This window comes from Mesoplodon mirus, assembly GCF_964341445.2.
Source record: "Mesoplodon mirus genome assembly, chromosome: 13".
Taxonomy (NCBI): Eukaryota; Metazoa; Chordata; class Mammalia; order Artiodactyla; family Ziphiidae; genus Mesoplodon; species Mesoplodon mirus.
The window spans coordinates 32,106,379-32,126,077 of record NC_138989.1 but is presented as its reverse complement, the minus strand read 5'-3'; the positions used below and the strand labels follow the sequence as shown (position 1 = coordinate 32,126,077).

General features: G+C 46.1%; 2 protein-coding genes across 2 annotated transcripts; both read left to right on the top strand.

Moving 5' to 3' along the window:
* Window positions 1–10,761: 10,761 nt before the first annotated feature.
* LRRC30 (leucine rich repeat containing 30) lies at window positions 10,762–11,667 on the top strand (the record flags this gene model as incomplete). The annotated part of the gene is made up of 1 exon (XM_082641168.1): window positions 10,762–11,667. One exon carries the CDS (start codon window positions 10,762–10,764, stop codon window positions 11,665–11,667), a length of 906 nt encoding a protein of 301 aa, XP_082497294.1.
* A 4,434-nt stretch (window positions 11,668–16,101) lies between these two features.
* LOC309814776 (small ribosomal subunit protein eS28-like) lies at window positions 16,102–16,465 on the top strand (the record flags this gene model as incomplete). Its single annotated transcript, XM_082640906.1, has 1 exon — window positions 16,102–16,465. The coding sequence occupies one exon, from the start codon at window positions 16,102–16,104 to the stop codon at window positions 16,351–16,353; it is 252 nt and encodes an 83-aa protein (XP_082497032.1). The 3' UTR covers window positions 16,354–16,465.
* Window positions 16,466–19,699: the final 3,234 nt, after the last annotated feature.

Genomic DNA, 19,699 nt, shown 5'->3' with positions numbered 1-19,699 from the left:
TATCAGCCTCTCTGGCATCTTTCCCCTCAAATGCCTGTCCTTTCTGTCCTGGAAAGAACTTCTGCTCTGTACCGGCAACTGCCCTCCAAACTTGCATCCCCGAACTAGTCACCGTTCTTCAGCAGAGCTATGAGCTGTCCAGGTAGCAGCTCCATCCTCTTTAGAAGGCAGCTGGTGGCCATCTCTTGTTACTGATTCATTCTTTTCAATCTCACTTTTAATCCAAGAAGATTTTCAAGTGGTTTTCCCAAAGGGGATTCTGGTGGAGTAAATCTGCTCCATCACTTTCCATCAGAGTTCAAAGTATGAGGACAGGTGCCTAGGAGATGGAAGGACCAGAGAAGGTGTTAAAGAGAAGGTGGGAATGGAGTTGGACCTTGACACAGAAGTAGACTTACTGGGTGGGGATGAAAACAGAGGACCACTTCGTGCTATTTTCTGAACTTCCAAGGTATTCACATGTTAACTCTTCCCAAATAGAAACATGACAAAAAGAGCTGATATTCTCTTCACATTCTCCATAGGAGTTGACTAGGAAGGGTTCTAAATCTTTCATTTGGCTTTTTTAGGTCCCTCATATAGGTGATATCATACAGTATTTGTCTTTCTCTGACTTATTTCATTTAGCATGTCCTCAAGTATATCCATGTTTTCACAAACAGCAGGATGTCTTTCTTTCTAATGGCTGAATAATATTCCATTGTATGAATACATACTACATCTTCTTCATCCATTTATTCATCGACAGACATTTAGATTATTTCCATATTTTGGCTATTGTAAAAAATGCTGCAATGAACATGGGAGTGCAGGTAACTGTTTAAGATCCTGTTTCCATTTTTCTTTGGATAAATACCCAGAAGTAGAACTGCTGGGCAGTTCTATTTTTAATTTTTTTTGAGGAACCTCCAAACTGTTTTCCATAGTGGCTGCACCAGTTTACATTCCCACCAGCAGTACACATGGGTTCTCTTTCCTCCACACCCTGGCCAACATGTCATTTCTTGTCTTATTGATAACAGCCACTCTAACAGATGTGAGTTTTGATTTGCATTTCCCTGATGGTTAGAGATGTTTGTCTGAGGACATCTAGCTTCTATTGTCTCATTCACAGCCGACACTCCAGTGAATTCACCTGAATTAAGTTACTGAATATGCACAGATCCTTCTTTTCCTTGGTTAGGACTGCTTTGTCCTTTTCTCCATCATTCTCATTTCTAGCCTTTCACCATCTGCCACTGTTTATTTATGCTCTTCCTCATTTCCATTTCATAATTTTTAAAAATGCTGACTTCTGACCACAGTTTCATACCTCCAAAGCCCTTAACTGTTTTTTTTTAAGCTACTAAGGAATATTAAAAAATAACATTACCAAATAACGACATAAAATAAAAACCAAATACCAGGGCTTCCCTGGTGGCGCAGTGGTTGAGAGTCCGCCTGCCGATGCAGGGGACACGGGTTCGTGCCCCGGTCCGGGAAGATCCCACATGCCGCGGAGCGGCTGGGCCCGTGAGCCATGCCCGCTGAGCCTGCGCGTCCGGAGCCTGTGCTCCGCAACGGGAGAGGCCGCAACAGTGAGAGGCCCGCGTACCGCCAAAAAAAAAAAAAAAACCAAGAGCTGTCGGGTAAACTAATAAAACATTACAACTTTTCATCTAAACCAGAATGGATCATGGTGGGTGATTTCTCAAATCCAGATCACCTTTCCTTGGCGTCTGGGTCTCTAAGAAGATCACAAAGTCAGGGAAACCCAACTGAAAATGCAAACATCCTTGTGCACAGGGAGAGCTGCAGGGTTAGTGACAGTTATCCAAACAGAGGGGGTCCTTGCAGGTGGGTGGGGCTGGGAGGGGCAAGCTCACTTGAAGACCCGGAGGAGAAAGGAAATATGAGAAAGCCTAGAGAAAAGGTTTGAAAGGCGATTTAACAAAGGCCAGAAAAGAAGAGGGAGAAGAAGAAGAATGAGGAGGAGGGGGAAAGAGGAAGGGGGAGGGGGAAAGGACATCAGGAAGTACATTAGGAAAATTAGGTAGTCAACATCAAAGGAATTGAGTCTGCTTCACCTTTTCTAACTCTTCCCTTTCCAATCTGCCTGTGTGTATTTACTAGACTACATACCTAGTGTTTCTAGTCCTCTGTCTCTTATTCAATCCAGCATCACTGCTGAGTATCAGACACTTTGGCATCTGCTAGGGCAGCAGCACCAGGATGTGGACCCTGCCCTGAGCAGCAGCCAGAAGGAGGAGGCGGTGATGGGGGAGGGCAGGTGGGACATTGAAGATGTCATTGCAGGGCCGAATAGACTTCTGACAGGGTAATGGTTTTTATTAACTAATTACAAGGCTTAACATAATCCCGAGAATGACATTTTACAGGTTTAACAGATTCAGCAGTTCTATCAACTAGCTAGATAAGCCCCAATGTCACAATAAAACTCTTCTGTTTACTGAAAGTCTGTAAGACATTGAGCCCTAGGCGTTTTTCCAAAGAGTAGAATAGACAGTGAAACTAAATGGAATAGAAAATAAATGGAGAAAAGCAGGGGGTGGGGAGGGAACGGGAGCGAACAGGAGGGAAAGAACAAAATAGAGAAAGTGCGTGGAGTAAATATGAAAAGGATTCAGGGTTTGATGACTACTGAGAATAGTCATTGTAGGAGCACGTGTCCACTCAGAATCAAGTTGACACAGCAGCCTCTTTTCCTACAAGAGTATTCGAGAAAGATTTTGTCTTCAGCACCTTCAACAAGCTTCATTTGAAATGGCCTAACCACAGTCAACTCTTCCATATAACATCCTGCCAAAAAGTTTCACAACTATCTTTTTGGAGCCAAGTAAATTATTTTTAACCAGTAGACACCAAAGACTCTCTCAAGTAGGTCATCAAACAGAAGTCTGTGTTCTTCCCCCTGCTGATTCTAACCTCACAATTCAAAACAGTTGAAAGGTCTAAACATCGACAATGAACATACAAAATGCTTAACAAAAACCTAGCTCCTAAAGTGGGGAGGACTCCCGGGTCTCTGGTTTACCGCCTCTGCATTTAGAGATAGTTGAACTGAGATTTGGTGCCCTTGAGTGATGCTCTCAGAGCTACACAGCTGATAGCAAAGCGGGGGCTGAACTTGAGTCCCAGCATCCGGACTCCTGACAGCAGCATCTCGCCCCCACCCCACCGCCCTCTCCTCGTGAAGAAATAGTTTCAATCTCCTCTTTTTCTGCAGCCCCTCTGCTTTCAGGATTCTCCCAAGATTCCATATAAGGTCATAAGAGCAAGACTCGTGCATTGAACAGTCTGAGCTCGGGCACAAGAGTGAAATGTTTTTATTTTCTCCAACTGCTGCCTTTAACTATGTTTTCCCCTTCCAATCACTTAAACACATCTTGGGTAAATTCCTCAGTTCTTTTGTTCATTTTATGTATTAAAAAATGTCCACTATCATTTAAAACTTCAATTTCTTGTCTTCTTGCCAACCCACCATTGAATGATTCTTACTATTTACTTCACACTGAGAGAATAATTGCAACTTATTTAATTGTTCATCTTTACCATTTTTGTTGCATGTTCCATTACTTAAAAAAAATTTAAACACTTTAACTTGAAATAATTTTGGGCAGAGACAAGTTTCAAAATGGTACAAACAATTCCTACATATTCTTAGCCTATAATTCCCCAATGATAATATTTTACTTCTTTGGCTTTATTATTTGGTTTCATATATATATATTATATTTTAAAAATACACTTATATGCACATTTTCCTAACCATTTGAGTGTAAGTTATAGATGTTATGCTTCTTTGCTCCTAAATACTTCAGTGTGTATTTCTTTTTTTAAAATGACATTCTCCTATATAACCATGCAATGATTTTCAAAGCATAAAATTGACATTGATGCAACACTACGATCTAATCTACAGGCCTTATTCAAATTTCAGAATTATCTCACTAATGTCCTTAAAATAAAATGAGAAAATTAATTTCTTTCTGGTTCAAGATCCAATCAAACATCACTCATTGCATTTAGCTGTCGTTTCTCTTTTGGCTTCTCTTATCTGGAACAATTCCTTAGTCAGGTGTGAGTGTGTCTCGGGGGAAGGGTGGGACGTGGCCCGGGGTTGGGGGGAGTGGATGGACCACAGAGGGCTCCAGGAGGGTAGCACGAGGTGCCCTGCTACTCACTTTGCTAGCGTCATCCCATCCATCCTCACTACAGGCCAGTGAGGAGGAAGCATAATCACCATCTACAGATGGGGACATGGAGGGGCCACACCTCAGTTGCCCAATGCCCTGCAGCTCGCAGGAGGGTGGGACCAGGACCTTCCTGAGACGGCGCCGAGGCCTCCTCTGAGAGGTGGACTAGACTCGGCTTGTGGGACAAAGCTTTGTTCAAGGAACTGCTGCTATGGCGGTTAGATCGGGGATTCTGAAAAAGCAAAACAAAAAACTGAGCTCATAGATACAGAGAACAGAGTGGTGGTTGCCAGAGGTGAGGGTGGCTGACATGGGTGGAGGGGGCCAAAAGGCACAAACCTCCAGTGATGAAATAAATGTCCTGGGGATAAAATGTGCACCCTGGTGACTAGAGTTAACGTCGTGTTGCATGTTTGAAAGTTGCTAAAAGAGTAGATCTTATAAGTTCTCGCCACAAGAAATTAAAATTCTGTAACTATGTGTGGTGATGGGTGTTAACGAGACTGAGTATGGTGATCATGTCACAATATGTACAGATGTTGAATCACGTGGTACACCTGAAAGTAATATAATGTTATAGGTCAATTATAGGTCAATAAAAACAATTCTGGATTATGTGATGAGCCCATGCACACAGGATGCGGGTAAATGGAGGGGTGCATTAAACAGACAAATGTCAAAATATAGTAACAGAGAAGTGACTAAAGGCAAACAGGATAATACTACTCAGCCATAAAAAAGAACGAAAGTTTGCCATTTGCAGCAACACGGATGGCCTTGGAGGGCATTATGCTAAGTGAAATAAGTCAGACAGAAAGACAAATACTGCAAGATATCACTTCTATGCGGAATTTTAAAAATTACAACAAACTAGGGAGTATAACAGAAAAGAAACAGACTCACAGATGCAGAGAACAAACTGTGGTTACCTGTGGGGAGAGGGAAGGGGGAGGGGCAGTGTAGGGGGAGGGTAGTAAGAGGTACAAACTATTACATATAAAATAAACTACAGGGCTTCCCTGGTGGTGCAGTGGTTAAGAATCTGCCTGCCAATGCAGGGGACACGGGTTCATTCCCTGGTCTGGGAAGATCCCACATGCCGTGGGGCAACTAAGCCTGTGAGCCACAACTACTGAGCCTGCGCTCTGGAGCCGGCGAGCCACAACTACTGAGCCCGCAAGCCATACTACTGAGCCTGTGCACATAGAGCCCATGCTCCACAACAATAGAAGCCACTGCAATGAGAAGCCTGCACAATGCAACGAAGAGTATCCCTTGCTCGCCACAGCTAGAGAAAGCCTGCACACAGCAACGAAGACCCAACACAGCCAAAAATAAATTTAAAAAATTAAATAAATAAATTTTTTTAAAAGTAAAAATAAAATAAAATAAGTTACAAGGATATATTGTACAACATGGGGAATATAGCCAGTATTTTATAACAACTATAAATGGAGTATAACATTTAAAAATTATGAATCACTATATCATACACCTGTAACTTACATAATATTGTATATCAACTATACATCAATCAATCAATCAATAAAAACAATACACAAATAAACAAACAGGAAAGTCAGGTGCCTTCTCTGTTGTTTTTTTTCCTCACATCAGATTTCCATCAGCACCCAGATGTTTGTTCGTTTCAGTGAGCATTTATTGAGCACCTACTGTGTCCTCAGAATTGTTTCAGCGATCTGGGGAGATAAGGAGCTTGAAATCTACCTGAGCTGAAGGAACAGACTGAGACAGTGAACAAATCTGCGGATAAGCGAGTTTGGAAGAGGAGCCTGACTTTGAGGGAAAGCAGTTGCGCTTGGATCTGCCCCAGGACCCCCCTGCTCACCAGGAGAACACACTGTGACCTGGAAAGAGCTGACTGTTGGCACAACTTGGCTAAGAGGAAGGTCCAGGAGAGGAAAGGACCAGGCTCGCCCTGCACGGATGAAGTTCCTGGCACTCGAGCCCCGGGGCAGCCGTGGAATTGGCCGTCTTTCCTGTGCTCTGTCTAGTATCCATTCATGGGCTACCTATGGAGATGGGTCCTATGCGTTTTATGTGTATTAAGCCATTTAATTCTCACAGCACTCTTATAAAATACTGTGATTATCTCCACTTGACATATGAAGAAATGGAAATACATACAAGCTAAGTACCTTGCCCCGGTTCACATGGCCTTTCAGTAATAAATCTAGGATGACAACCCAAGATGCTCAGCCCTGGCAACCACACCTCACGACATTGACCACCAGGCTGGGCTGCCTCTCACTGCGGTGGCTCTGAGCTGGCAGGCGGGGTCATGCTCTAATCAGAGTAGTAGTAAGCCACTCTACTAAGAAGAAAAGGTGTGCAGAGGGATGCTGGTTAGTCACATGGTAGAAAGAGAACAGGATTTAGATCAGAAGACCAGGTGTTGATTGAACTCTGATACTAACTAGTTATGTGTCAGTTAACCCCACTGACTCTCAGCTTCCTCATACTTAACCTAAGGTTAACAATATCTACCTCACGAGTCTTCTGAATATCAGATAGACTGTTTAACTGTGTCTAAAACAGCTCCTGGCACTAAGTAAATACTCGGTAAACAGAAGGTGAGTGAAAGATCAGTGAGAGATGCTTCATAGACACAGGTCTGATTGCCCTTGACGAGAGTGTGAAGTTTATGAACCAGGACAAAATAAGCGTCAAACGTGTGGGGATGTTCAGTGAATGAATCTAGGGGTGTCTGTGGTGGGGGGGGCGGTGGTCTATGTGTATACTAGCTGCCATTCATGGGGCAGCTGTCATTTACTGAGGTCACCATGAACCTTCAATGTACCATTAATAACCATGAATTAAGGCATTTTGTTATGTACTTTGGGTTTCACCGTTACATGCATTTTACAGATGCTTAAGCAGGGACTGTTCTGAGACATGGTGGTTCAGCCACCGTGCAGATGTCTGTGAAACCTAACAACAGGCAGGCCTTGCTGCAAAGATGTGGCCAACTGAGCCCCAGAGCTCTTGCCTCCAGCTATGCTATTGAGGAAACCTGGGCTAAAACAGATGAAAAGAAATTTTTTTTGGTACAAGAAAATACATTGAAGTAGATATGTATAGGAAAAAGCTCGAAATTTACATATGCAAAACATTAACTGGATTGTCTCCATACTTTTCTATACTTTCTATTTTAAAAACTTGAAATCAGTAAAATGGTTATGTTAGCAAATGGTTGAAACAGGCACATTTCTTTCTTCCAAAATTAACAGACATGATCTGTAGACATAAGCTGAAAAGCCATAGTGACAATAAAGAGATTTTCAATGGAAGTCCCATTAGTGTAAATTCAGGAGAAGCTCTGGATGTTTTCATAACCTACTATTTTATACTCTCCTCATTTCAGTTGTATTTTATTTAGGGTTAAGGAAATAAGAAATGTTGATTTTCATATGTTGAACAAGAATCACTTGGAATATATAACAATGTAGTTAACATGGTAGGCTTATTAAATATGTTTCTATAATTCTATAACTTCTTTAGGTTTTAAAGACAGTCAAATTACTTACATGCCCTGGAATTTCAAAAACTTGTCAACAATGCTGCTCTCTGAGGCTTATGCCAAACTGAAATCCACTCAGCCTCAAAGAGTCTCTTTTGGCAAAAATTGGATGTGTAGGCTTAATAGTAAGTCCCAAAGCCCCACAGCATTTCCTGTTACTGTTTATTCCCCAGGGACCAAACTTAATGCGAGGAAAATAAAAGCTGCCTTGGATTTTGCCTGCTTTCACCAGAAAGCATTAAGTCTGACTTGCATTTCCCTACAACGGTCTCACTTGTAGTGAGAATCCTGACTCGCAGGGTAGGAAGGGGCTCCAGGAAATCACCGCCTACAAACGGCCCACATCATAGACGAGGACATGACCCAGAGACTATGACCATCCCCTCCGTGAACCTGCTCTGACTGGAGCTCGCACCGGATCACCATGGTTCATAAGAGGCATCATCCATGTTTCAAAAACTGAGAAGAAACAGTCAGCTATCCACACAACTCGTCCATTTGATATATGAGAATCTCGCTAAAGAACTGAACTATTTTGGGGAGGGGACTAAATCCATTATGCCAAAGTCTTCGGGAATGGTATTTTAACTTTGGCTTCTCCTAGTTGTGTTGGGGGAGAGAAAGTAGGGTTAATGCTTAATTATGTAGTTATTTCTATTATGTGGTTCCGGAGTCATTTCTTTACCTATGTTCTCTCCAGACCTACTCCATAGAAACTTGAAAACAGAAAACCTTACCCTAGCCACAGTTATTCCAGCTCTGTATACATTTAAGCCCAGAGTTTTCTTATGGTTCCAGCCGGGGCCGTTGAGTCAGACTAACTGGGTTTGAATTCTCGTCCTGCCATTGAGTAGATACATGAACTTGGGCAAGTGACTTGATCTTGCATTAGTAACTTGACCTCTCTCTGGCTTCCTTTTCCTCATATTAAAATGGAGATAATTTTAATATTCATCTTCTATGTAAAGTGCCTAGTGCAGTGCATTTCACATAGTAAATATTCGATCAATATTGGCTATTGATAAGTGCTCAAAAAGTATTTATTGGAGAGAATGTATTAAGGGGAAAGAGAGAGAATTGTCACAAAGAAGAAAGCCATGACTCTTTCTCAAACCACCCCAGCTCCTGCTGGTCTCAACATTTCAGATACTCTAGCATAATTTCTCAGGCTCATGGAAGCAGAAGAATTCTATTGTCACATGAAATTTACATATATAAGGTGTGATCTGCTCCAAAAACCTAGGGTACAAATTGAGTCACGTTACTCCCCCCCACCCCCCGTCCCCAAATAATACCTATGGTATACTCAAGTACCATAAAAAAAGTCTAGAGTGTCTGCCTTTGTCCAGGAATGCCTGGGGCTTACTCAGTTGAAAGGGGTCAGAGTGCTCTCAAATGCCAAGTGGGGCAGAGATGGCCTGGCGCTGTCTTACACTTCCTGCCGCTCCACCTCAGTGGATGGGCCTGCAGCTTCCCCGGGGCGGCACCCAGCCAGAGCCTAGTTCAAGGTCCTGGCTTGGTGATGCCTGTTCTGAGACCACAGTCACAGGACCAGCACTGCTGTCCAGGAGGCCCAACTGCTATGCCACGGCTGGGCCAGCAAAAGCCGCAGGCCTGCAGACCAAGCCAGCCCTCGCAAAGCCCATACGCCCTTTTCTCAGAACCTGGGCCATCAACCTCGATATCTCTTCTCCCCTTAACCACAACTTATTTTTAGGATTTTTTCACCTAGGCAGATGTGTCCGCCTGTGCCCCAGCTGGGTGAGTTTGCCAGGGCCGTCACACAAAGCTCCATAGACTTGGCCGGCGGGGGAGCTTAAACAGCAGAAATTTATTTTCCACAATTCTGGAGGCTGCAAATCTAAGAGAAGGTGTTGGCAGGTAGGTTGCTTCCGAGGCCTCTCTCCTTGGCTTGCAGATGGCCGTCTTCTTCCTGGGTCCTCATGTGGCCTTGTCTCCAAACACGGTCACATTCTGAGTTACTGGAAGTTAGGATTTCATCATTGGAAATTTGGGAGCGGGGGCACAGTTCAGCCCATGACACCAACAACTGACTACCTACTTAGGGTCTAAGTTAACTTGCTCTGTGAGAGAGATGGAGAGAGGTGTGTACCCAGGGAGGCCTCTCCAGACTACTTTCCAGGACAACAGGCACCGTGCTTCCCTTACTAAGTGGCCAGTCAAGGGCTGTCCAAACATTTACAGACCACCCTACCAAACCCAGGAGCTCTCTGTAGAACAGAGGACCCCAGAGCTTCTCTGGGAGAAAATGGGAGTGCGGTCAAGACCCCTTCCCCCTCTCCTCAAGGAATCACCCCTGACCAGTGCCGTGTAAAACCCTGTCCTGGAGGATTCCAGGTGTCTGGGCTCCTTCTGTTACTTTTTCACAACATGATTCACTGCGGTTTGAATCGGTATGTATGTTATGTCTGCCGATCCTTAACTCTGGGAACATAACTCTGCGACTCACATTCAGCCCGGCTCCGCTCCATGGTCCGGATAAGCCTGAGACCTGCAGACACCCTGGCTTTATTTTCCCCCTTGGCTTCTTTTTGGAGATGGGCTGGTTAATCACCCTGCTCAGCTGTGACACCCAGAAAAGCGGAGACAGGAAAGTCAGACACGGCCTCCCCCTGACCTGTTTGCACACACCAGGCCAATAAAGTGCGGGCGGAATGACAGCGACAGCTGCCCCGTGGTGTTCAGAGGGACCCGAGAGGTTCATTTCTGCAGCCTCAGGGACAAGGGTATCATTACAGCCCGGCTGCTCCGAGAGAAGCCACTTCAACCCAGCCTGGAAGACGGGCGGCTCTCGGCGGCGCGGCTAGACATCTGGGACCCCGAGGACCAGGCATCTGGGACCCTGAGAGCCAGGGACCTGGGATCTCCCCCCAAGTCCTACTCCACCTGCGGCACCACAGGCCACAGCTCCCATCCCCCAATCGGCTCCCTGCCAGGCTTCAGCAGCGGGCCGGGAGCCCATCCCCACCTGCGGCGACAGAGGGGCACGAGGAAGGCAGGTAAATGGGGGCCAGGCAGTCTGGTGCCCGCTGCAAGGACAAGGGCCCCCCGGGGCGGGGGGTCCTGCGGGGGAGGCAGAAGTTCTCCCCGTGGGATGACGCTCTGCTGTCGGGGAGGGACCCGCGGTGTCTGCTGAAGCGGGGCCTGCGGCACGTCAGTTTCAGCCTGGTCACCAAGGGCATGACGGATGCTCCCGACTTCCTGTGGAGCCTGTCAGAGGTGCAGAAGCTCAACCTGTCCCACAACCAGCTCCGGGCCCTCCCGCCCGAGGTGGGGAAGCTGACACGGCTGGTGGTCTTGAACTTGTGCGGGAACCGCCTGAAGACTCTGCCCCGGGAGGTCAGCCTCCTCCAGAGCCTCAAGGTCCTGTTCGTGCACATGAACTGCCTGACGGAGCTGCCGGCAGAGCTGAGCGCCTGCCGGAACCTGGAGGTCCTGAGCCTGTCGCACAACTTCCTGTCCCAGCTGCCCGCCAGCCTCGCCGACCTCTCCCGGCTGCGCAAGCTGAACCTCAGCCACAACCGCTTTGCGCACATCCCTGTCTGCGTGTTCTCGCTCCGGGGGCTGGACTTCCTGCACGTGGGCTCCAACCGCCTGGAGAACATCGCCGAGAGCATCCAGTGCCTGGCCGGCCTGCAGATCTTCATTGCCGAGAGTAACAACATCCACACCTTCCCCCGCTCCCTCTGCCTGCTCACGAGCCTGGAGCTGCTGAACTTGAACAACAACGACATCCAGACCCTCCCGGAGGAGCTCCACCTGCTGTGCAGACTGGCCAGGATCGCTTGGAACCCCATGGACAAAGGGCTTCACATTTCCCACAACCCTTTATCCAAACCTCTGCCCGAGCTGCTGGAGGGGGGTCTGGAGATGCTCTTTAGCTACCTGAAGGACAAAAAACACACCTGACGTGGGCGCCGGAGACACAGACAGACTCAGCCGGGTCCCTTCCTGGTCTAAACCTTCTCCTCTTCCTGTTTCTGTGGGTCGATGCTTGTGCTATTATTTGCTAAATCACACTGAACGCCCCTTCTAAGGAGGTGTTTGCTTTTAGCTCTGTATGTTCTTAATAACCTGCATAATACTATGTTCATCTCCTTCTAAACATTAATTGAAAGGGGACTTGGGTTTTCCCTCCCAAAGAGAAATCATTCTGATTCTTCTGGAGAGCGGTGGGATTTAGCCTTTGGAAGGGAGGACAGCAGGTCTGATTCAAAGTCAATCAAAAGTGAAATATTTGCGAAGTACGTGCAGTGGGCCAGGTACGATATAGGAGGCATTGACACCATCTGGTTTCAGCCCCTGAATTGGCAACGTGGGTAGCAATGGCAAGACATGCTCCCACCTCAGCCGCCATCAAGCATCACTTGGGACCAAAGAGCAAGCTGGGGCCCTGCCCTCCCGGCAATGACCAAATCAGCCAGAGCTTCCTCACGAGTCTGGGGAGAAACAGCCACAGGAACTTTGCCTCCAGAATGACTGTTGGGTAACAATCCAGCCGCTCAAGCTGACATCTGGTGGTGAGTGACGGGGGTACAGCGTGATGGCTTTCAGAGAATAAATACAAACCAAAGCTAACATTCAGTGTCCACCTTCTTTCCCAGTCCTCCTCTTGCACTCACGGTCACATCCTTGAGCTTTTCTAGAGACGCTTGCCAGTGGTTACATTATCCTTTAATAATTTCATTATTCCTCCCGTATACATTTGCCTTCCCAGAGATGAGCTAATAATAGGGGAAAACATGGCTAAAAGGCAGGAAAGAGGAGGTAAGGCAAAGACAGGCCACCCAAAAAAGTCATTACCTTTTTCACATTCAGAGAAGGGTGATATTTGCCACTAGGCTTTCCCATATGGATATTTAAAAATGAGTTGAGCAACATGCAAAACTCTTTAGACAAAAGGATCTGTAAAAATTTGGTTTGTTTTGTTTTTAACTCTGAGAGTACACAGCTGTCAGTTAAACGCAGAATCAGGACGAGGAATTACGGAGCTCCTGCCACGAGAGTCACTGAGCCTCACTGTTGTCACAGCAGCCAAGAGCCCCTTGAGACATCACTATGTGGTGACAGTTCAAGAATTAGAATGAAAAGGTGGCAGTGAACCTACAGTACCTTCAGATCAGTGGAAGTCCAAGCATTCAGGTTTCTTGGCACGTCTGTCTACAGGACACAACAAATAATAGCAAGACAGGAATGGGGGTTGCTGCTAGGATTTATCTAACTTCTTACTACCCTTAGTTTAATTCACTTAAATTTATATTTATTAGCACCTTCCCTGGGCAAGGACCTCGAGAGGAATAACGCTCAGCTCCTTCTACCAAGGAGCTCAAAGTATGGTGAAAGAGACAGACCCACGTGGGTTTCCACAATGTGGCAAGTTGTGATCCCCACTAAAGAGAAAGGACTGAAGCAAAGATAACACACTAGATGGTGTAGAGCAGACTGAATCCCGGGTTTCAGAAACCAAAGGACACGATCGGGATGAATCAGTCAAACCCCCATTCTAGCAGTCATCTCACCCTAATTCCCCCTTCTGCCTTCACCCCATGTGGGGAAGGGCAACAAAGCCTGGGGCAGTGGGTGACTCCTTCTCAGGTTCAGACTTAGCCAGCTTTAGTATGGGGGACTGCCGTCTTACATCTTCTAAGAGCTGCTCAAGGCGGGGGAGGGCCGGGTGGTCCATGTAACTTATTCACAAGACAAGTGATTTTTCCAACAGACCCCAACATCAATTTCCCATCCAGCAAAGGAGGCAGCCAATTCGTGCCTTTACCATCAGACACCATCGTTCCATGAGCACCTTAGTACATGAGCTCTTGTGTTGAACCACTGCAAACAGATCTTACCAGTGTCACTGGGAGGCAACTGCAGTCCCCTCCACAGCCCCCTCCACATCCCCCTCCAGCAGCAACCGGAGACCTGCTTATCCCGGCCAGGCACACACAGGCACACTCAGTAACCACACCCACGTTTGCTTGCTGGAGCCAAGACTATTTAAAGACATCAGAGGAATTCTTACTTGACCTCATGACTCAGTGGGAAACTGTGGGACGCACCTTCCTCTGCAGAGCAGGACTGAGGCTGGAGCTGGAGCCCACATATGCAGCTGTCACACAAACTCCACTTGTGCCGGGATCGCGCTCGTGGTGTCTGCTGCTGAAGACCCACTTGGGCTCACGCTGAACTTCCGTGACCTTGCTCTGGCGGAGAGGCAGGCTGGAACACCACCATCACGCTTTTCCTGCTGAGCAGTCATTTTATTTCCTCTCCTCGCTTTTTCAGTCACCTGATGCCTCACGGTAACTCTACTCCAGGGAAAGAACGTAACCATATTTTGAAGGTGACCCAAGAGCTTATTATACTTCTTGAGAAAAAAGTGCTTTCAGTGTGGTTGCCAGCATCTATCGGTATAGAAGCGAGGTTTTCTTTGTTAAAGCTCGGCGTTGAGGACATCATAAAAGTAATTGCAGTTGCCTGATGAGCTTCAGATATTGATTCTTAGGGAATGCTCCTTTTTATCGATAAAGGGAAGTGCTCAGCAAAAACCTGGCTAATGTGCTTGGTTATTCAAAACATTAACGTGGAGGGAATTTGATACAACCCTGGGCGTCTGCTCTCAAATCCTACAGTTTGCTGACGGGCTGTGAAATGCTTCCTGCTTATCTTTTGTAGTTCTGACACTGCCACATTCAAATAACTCCCAGGTATTTCTAAGGCTTCCAAATCAAAGCATTGAGGCTCACTGCATTGGCTGAGGAGTACGTTTAGCAAAAGAATACGAGCTAATTGGGTGCTTGATGTGGGGAGCTGGCTGTTCACATCCTGATGATGGGTTGGTTTGCATATCACTGGGCCCTCTGTAAGGAAGGATCTCAGTGGTGTGTTCAGAGACACCTTTTGAAGCAGCTTACAAGTATACAATTAAGAAATCCTCTGTTCCTAGGAAAGCAAGACAGCTTTGAAAAGACACATCTGTTCAAGGAATAATACCGCTAACTGCATAAAACTGCTGCACATTAGAAAGAAGAGTGTCGTCATTAGTTACTTGTTGACTTAATAAATGGTTAATAGTAGAAATAGGCTCCATTCTCAGGCTTTAGTTAATGCACTGCATCTCTATATTAACCAGAGAGACAATCAGGGTGCACGTGTACTTCACAACCAGGCATGCCTGCAAAGGGATGGAGAGGTAAAGCTGTCATTATTTGCAGAGATACTTTAAACCCTTTTCTTGTGGGAATGGATTATTGCATTTAAAAATTCCATTTCCTATGCCTCAAAGCACAGACTGAGTATGCATGTGGATGGCTACGCATTACACACAAGATGAAAGCACTGTGGGCTTGGTCACTGGAAGACGATGCAGGTATCAACACCCTGAGATGACCAGGGTGAGTGAGGCTCGAAGCTGGGCTGGGGTGCCTCTCCTCAGTAACATACATCGGTGAGGGAGAGTTGGGACAAAGTCACAAAGTCACTGAGATTCTGTTACAAACAGTGAAAAACAGAAGATGAGTTCAGGAAATGGTCTTTTTTTTTTTTTTTTTTTTTAAAAAGCAAACATTAAATCTGTTAGATTTAGCTAATAGGAAGATACTACTCCATGACTCCATCAATACCTCCTTAAGTATCCACATGTGCTCTATCTTCTTACCCACCAAAGAATTATTTTCAACACAGTGTGAGATATAGAGAAACACAAAATCCCCAGCCTAGATTAAATGCGCAACTAAGTACTGGTACCTGTGAGGTAATTATAATTAATCCAAGAGCATAAAAATAGAACTTTTCACAGATTTTAAGAAAATGAAACACAATTCAGAGGAACATGAAAGCTATTATAAACAATAATGGGAACAATCTTGACCTTGTTGAGAAAAAAACTTTTTACGAGTGTACCTTTGATGGTACCCATCAAGTTATATGTTGAATCCAAAGCATTACTAATTAAAAAAAAATGACAGCATAGTAATAAAAGGGAAGCAGAGAGGGCTCATAATGAATTTGTAAGAGCTTGGGCATCATTAGGCGAGCATAACTGAAAGCTATTAGCATCAAGCTTGCTATGCAGATTTTTTTTTAACATCTTTATTAGAGTATAATTGCTTTACCAGATTTTTTTTTTTTTTTTTTTGCGGTATACGGGCCTCTCACTGTTGTGGCCTCTCCTGTTGTGGAGCACAGGCTCCGGACGCGCAGGCTCAGTGGCCATGGCTCACGGGCCTAGCCGCTCCGCGTCATTTGGGATCTTCCCGGACCGGGGCACGAACCCACATCCCCTGTGTCAGCAGGCGGACTCTCAACCACTGTGCCACCAGGGAAGCCCAAGAGGGACTTTTAAAAATGCAAACTGGCTCTCCGCCCGACAGCCGCCGCGCCACCATCATGGATACGAGCCGTGTGCAGCCCATCAAGCTTGCCAGGGTCACCAAGGTGCTGGGCAGGACCGGTTCGCAGGGACAGTGCACGCAGGTGTGCGTAGAATTCATGGACGACACGAGCCGCTCCATCATCCGAAACGTGAAAGGCCCCGTGCGCGAGGGCGACGTGCTCACCCTATTGGAGTCAGAGCGAGAGGCTCGGAGGCTGCGCTGAACTTGGGACTGGGTCCTGGGCGTCTGGGTCGACTACCTGGCCCACGAGGATGATCTGCTGTTAATAAAGCGTTTATATTCTGTGTAAAAAAAAAAAAAATGCAAACTGGACCATGGCAGACCCCTGCTTAATGTCCTATCAAAATGTACTTGCAATAAAATCCAAAAGCCTTAACACGATCTACAAGGCTTCACAAACTCCAGCTCCACTGTTCATTCTCTTATGAATGTGCACCCATCCTGGCCCTCTTTAGTTCCTGAAGATTCTGAACACTGTCCTGTCTTAGGACTTTCAAGCACACGCTCCCCTCTCCTTGGAATGACCTTGACGGCTAACACCTGCTTGCCCTCCAGGTTTCAGATCAAAAGCACTTTCTCAGAGAAGCTTTCCCTGACCTTTCACTTTTCCTTCCTAGAGCCTGCCACAGTTGAAATTACATGCATGTGTGTGTAACTGTGTGCACATACAATTAAATGCATGTCGTCACACATATACACATGTACAACTAGTAAGGATCTATCTCCCACCCCTATGACAGCACGCAGCATATTTTCCTTATTTCATTGCCCCACATGTAACTTTCTTTCTGGGCCACATTAAGTACTTAATGCATTGTACAGAATGCATTCATATCTAATTATTCAAAATCATTAATTTGAAAATCGTGCCTTAGTTGAAATTTGTTTTATCAACCAGTTGAAATAAAATGATGTATGTGTATCCATCATGAAAAAGTGCTTTTTGGTACAAAACAAAGTTACATTCACTTAAAAATATCGTACTTGAGAAGCAAAGCATAAACAGATAATGGTCATCACTTATTTAGGTTAACGCTAACATTAAAGGTGCATAATTAATCACACAGTCATGAGTTAAATGAATAAATGATGACCTTGGGGACTGAATGGCCACCGCGCACAGTATCATCTCATTTACTGTTTGTCCGGTGGACGACATTACCTAGTTGCTACAGTTTAGTTACATATGTTTCTTAGTTGGTAGTATGTGGAATAAATAATAATGATTTAATGTGATATTGTAAAAAAATATAGAGAACATTCCTTGAGTACTCTGAGTCAGATTTATTTAATTCTTATAAGATCTCCATTACATAGATATCATCTTCCCATTTTACAGGTTGGAAAACTGAGACTTGGAGAGCTTAAATTACTTGTCAGTCTAGCAATGGAAGGGGCAGGGCATCGACCCCAGGTCTGTCTGATTCCACTGTTCTGCGTCTTCTCTCTCTCTCTCTTTTTTTTTTTTGCGGTACGCGGGCCTCTCACTGTTGTGGCCTCTCCCGTTGCGGAGCACAGGCTCCGGACGCGCAGGCTCAGCGGCCATGGCTCACGGGCCCAGCCACTCCGCGGCATGTGGGATCTTCCCGGACCAGGGCATGAACCCGTGTCCCCTGCATCGGCAGGCGGACTCTCAACCACTGCACCACCAGGGAAGCCCCTGTGTCTTCTCTTGGGTACGTTTCCCTGACCTGCCCAGGGAGGGCACAGGGGACCACCTTCCTTTCTGTTTAGATATCTCCCCTTAATAGCACACAAAAGATTTCTTAACTCAGCTTGATGAGAAAAGACTGAAGTAAAGAGAGCTATGTAGTTTACTAATGATTAAATTCTGTTTGTGCACTTGAACGTGTATTTAAGAAAGAGATTAATATTCAAGCTCGTCCACGGTAATTCCTGGCATTACTACCAAATTCCCCAATATTGGTATTGGTGAGTCCTCATCTAGGAACTGATCCCCACTGGGTAACACTAGAGTGATTTATATCTCCTAATTAATCTCTACAACAACTCTATGAATTAGGTATTTTCCATAAATAAGGAAAGTGGGGCAAACACTGTGTTCAAGTCATGGAGCAGCCAGCCTGGAGCGAGTGGATGCTTCCTCCCCACCTCCTGGGGATGCTGGGCGCATCCCTGCTTCCTTAGGGAAACATCAAGAGTTAGGACCCTCATGAACAGGGGGTGCCACCGAGGCAGGGACTGTTGTGAGGTTGATCAGAAGTCAGTGTGAGTCCAAGCTGGAACCAATAAGAGAAAGGAGGGGTGGGCTGTGCGAGTGAAACCAGACGGGGCTGGATGTCCAAGCTTCCGGCACAGGTGCTGAGCAGGTAAATGGGTCCGAGGGCGCCCTGCCCATCCTCGTGCCTCCGGCCACCAGCCAGGAGCCTTGGGGGCAGTCTCGTCTGCTTCTGGGAAGGCCTCCCCCTCACCTCTCTGCTCACCGGCACTGTCCCTGCTGTCACGGTTAGAGTGGACCCTCCTGAACCCAAACCAGCTCCTCTAAGAAAGCTGTTCATTTTGAGCTGTGATGGCCTGTGGTCACATCCTCCAAGGACAGACTTTGCACTTTAGTTGCATGGAGTGCACATCACCACCCTCCCACACCGTCACATTTCTCCCAAAGATGATCTTTGAGTTCCTAGTGGTTGATGCCCCAACTCGCAGCCCTGGGGAGTCAAGGTGCCTCTGATGTGGGCCTCCCACCCCAGGCTCCAGAGCATCCTTAGCTCCTGTGGGCATCTTGTTCCCAGACTTCCCTGGTGTTTTCTGGTGAAGAAATTCTCATGTGGGTTGCGTGCTTGCAGAAAGGGCTCTGTCCTTGCCCCGGTGGCCCATCCTCTCTCTCCCCACAAGCATCCTCTGTCTGACTCTGGGCTGAGGCTGACAGCCGTGGTCTCCCAGGTGGAACACCATCTGTGACACACTTCCAAACCACAGTCAAAGCTGGCCAGTGCTAAGCCCCCTGCATCACGGGCTCCAGAGCAACTTCATCATTCAGGGCTTCAAAGGCCAACGTGTCCACCTGGAAAGTCTATCATTTCTGACTCAAACATTGTAGTAAGTTCCACAAGACATTATAGTAAGATTTTACTGATTATTTTTTTTCCAATAAATAAATGCAAACGTTTTTACACCCTGGTTTCAGTTGCAGTAACTGTGTTAAAATATTTGGCCAAGAAAATCGAAGACAGTTGAAAGAGTATTGTAGACGTCAACTCAGCCCTTCAATAATGCGTTCAATACCTCGAAAAGTGACAGGAAATCAAGGATGAGATGAAACAGTAAACAGAGCGAAGGCAGATTTCACATATGGTGGCAGCTCTGTCATCTCAAGCCTCAGATGGAACAGTGGATCAAAATGCCGAATGTGATGGATGAGGCTTGCATGTCCCAGATGAGTTGCTTTGGCTGCTGACGCAGAGCATGCTTTTTGCACAATGTATTCTAAGTCAGAAGAAAACAAAATTTAATGTGTGGCAAAGTTTAGTCTCATCCCACGGGAACTTCCATGCCCTGGGATATCCTTGCAAGAGATGGGAGTCCAG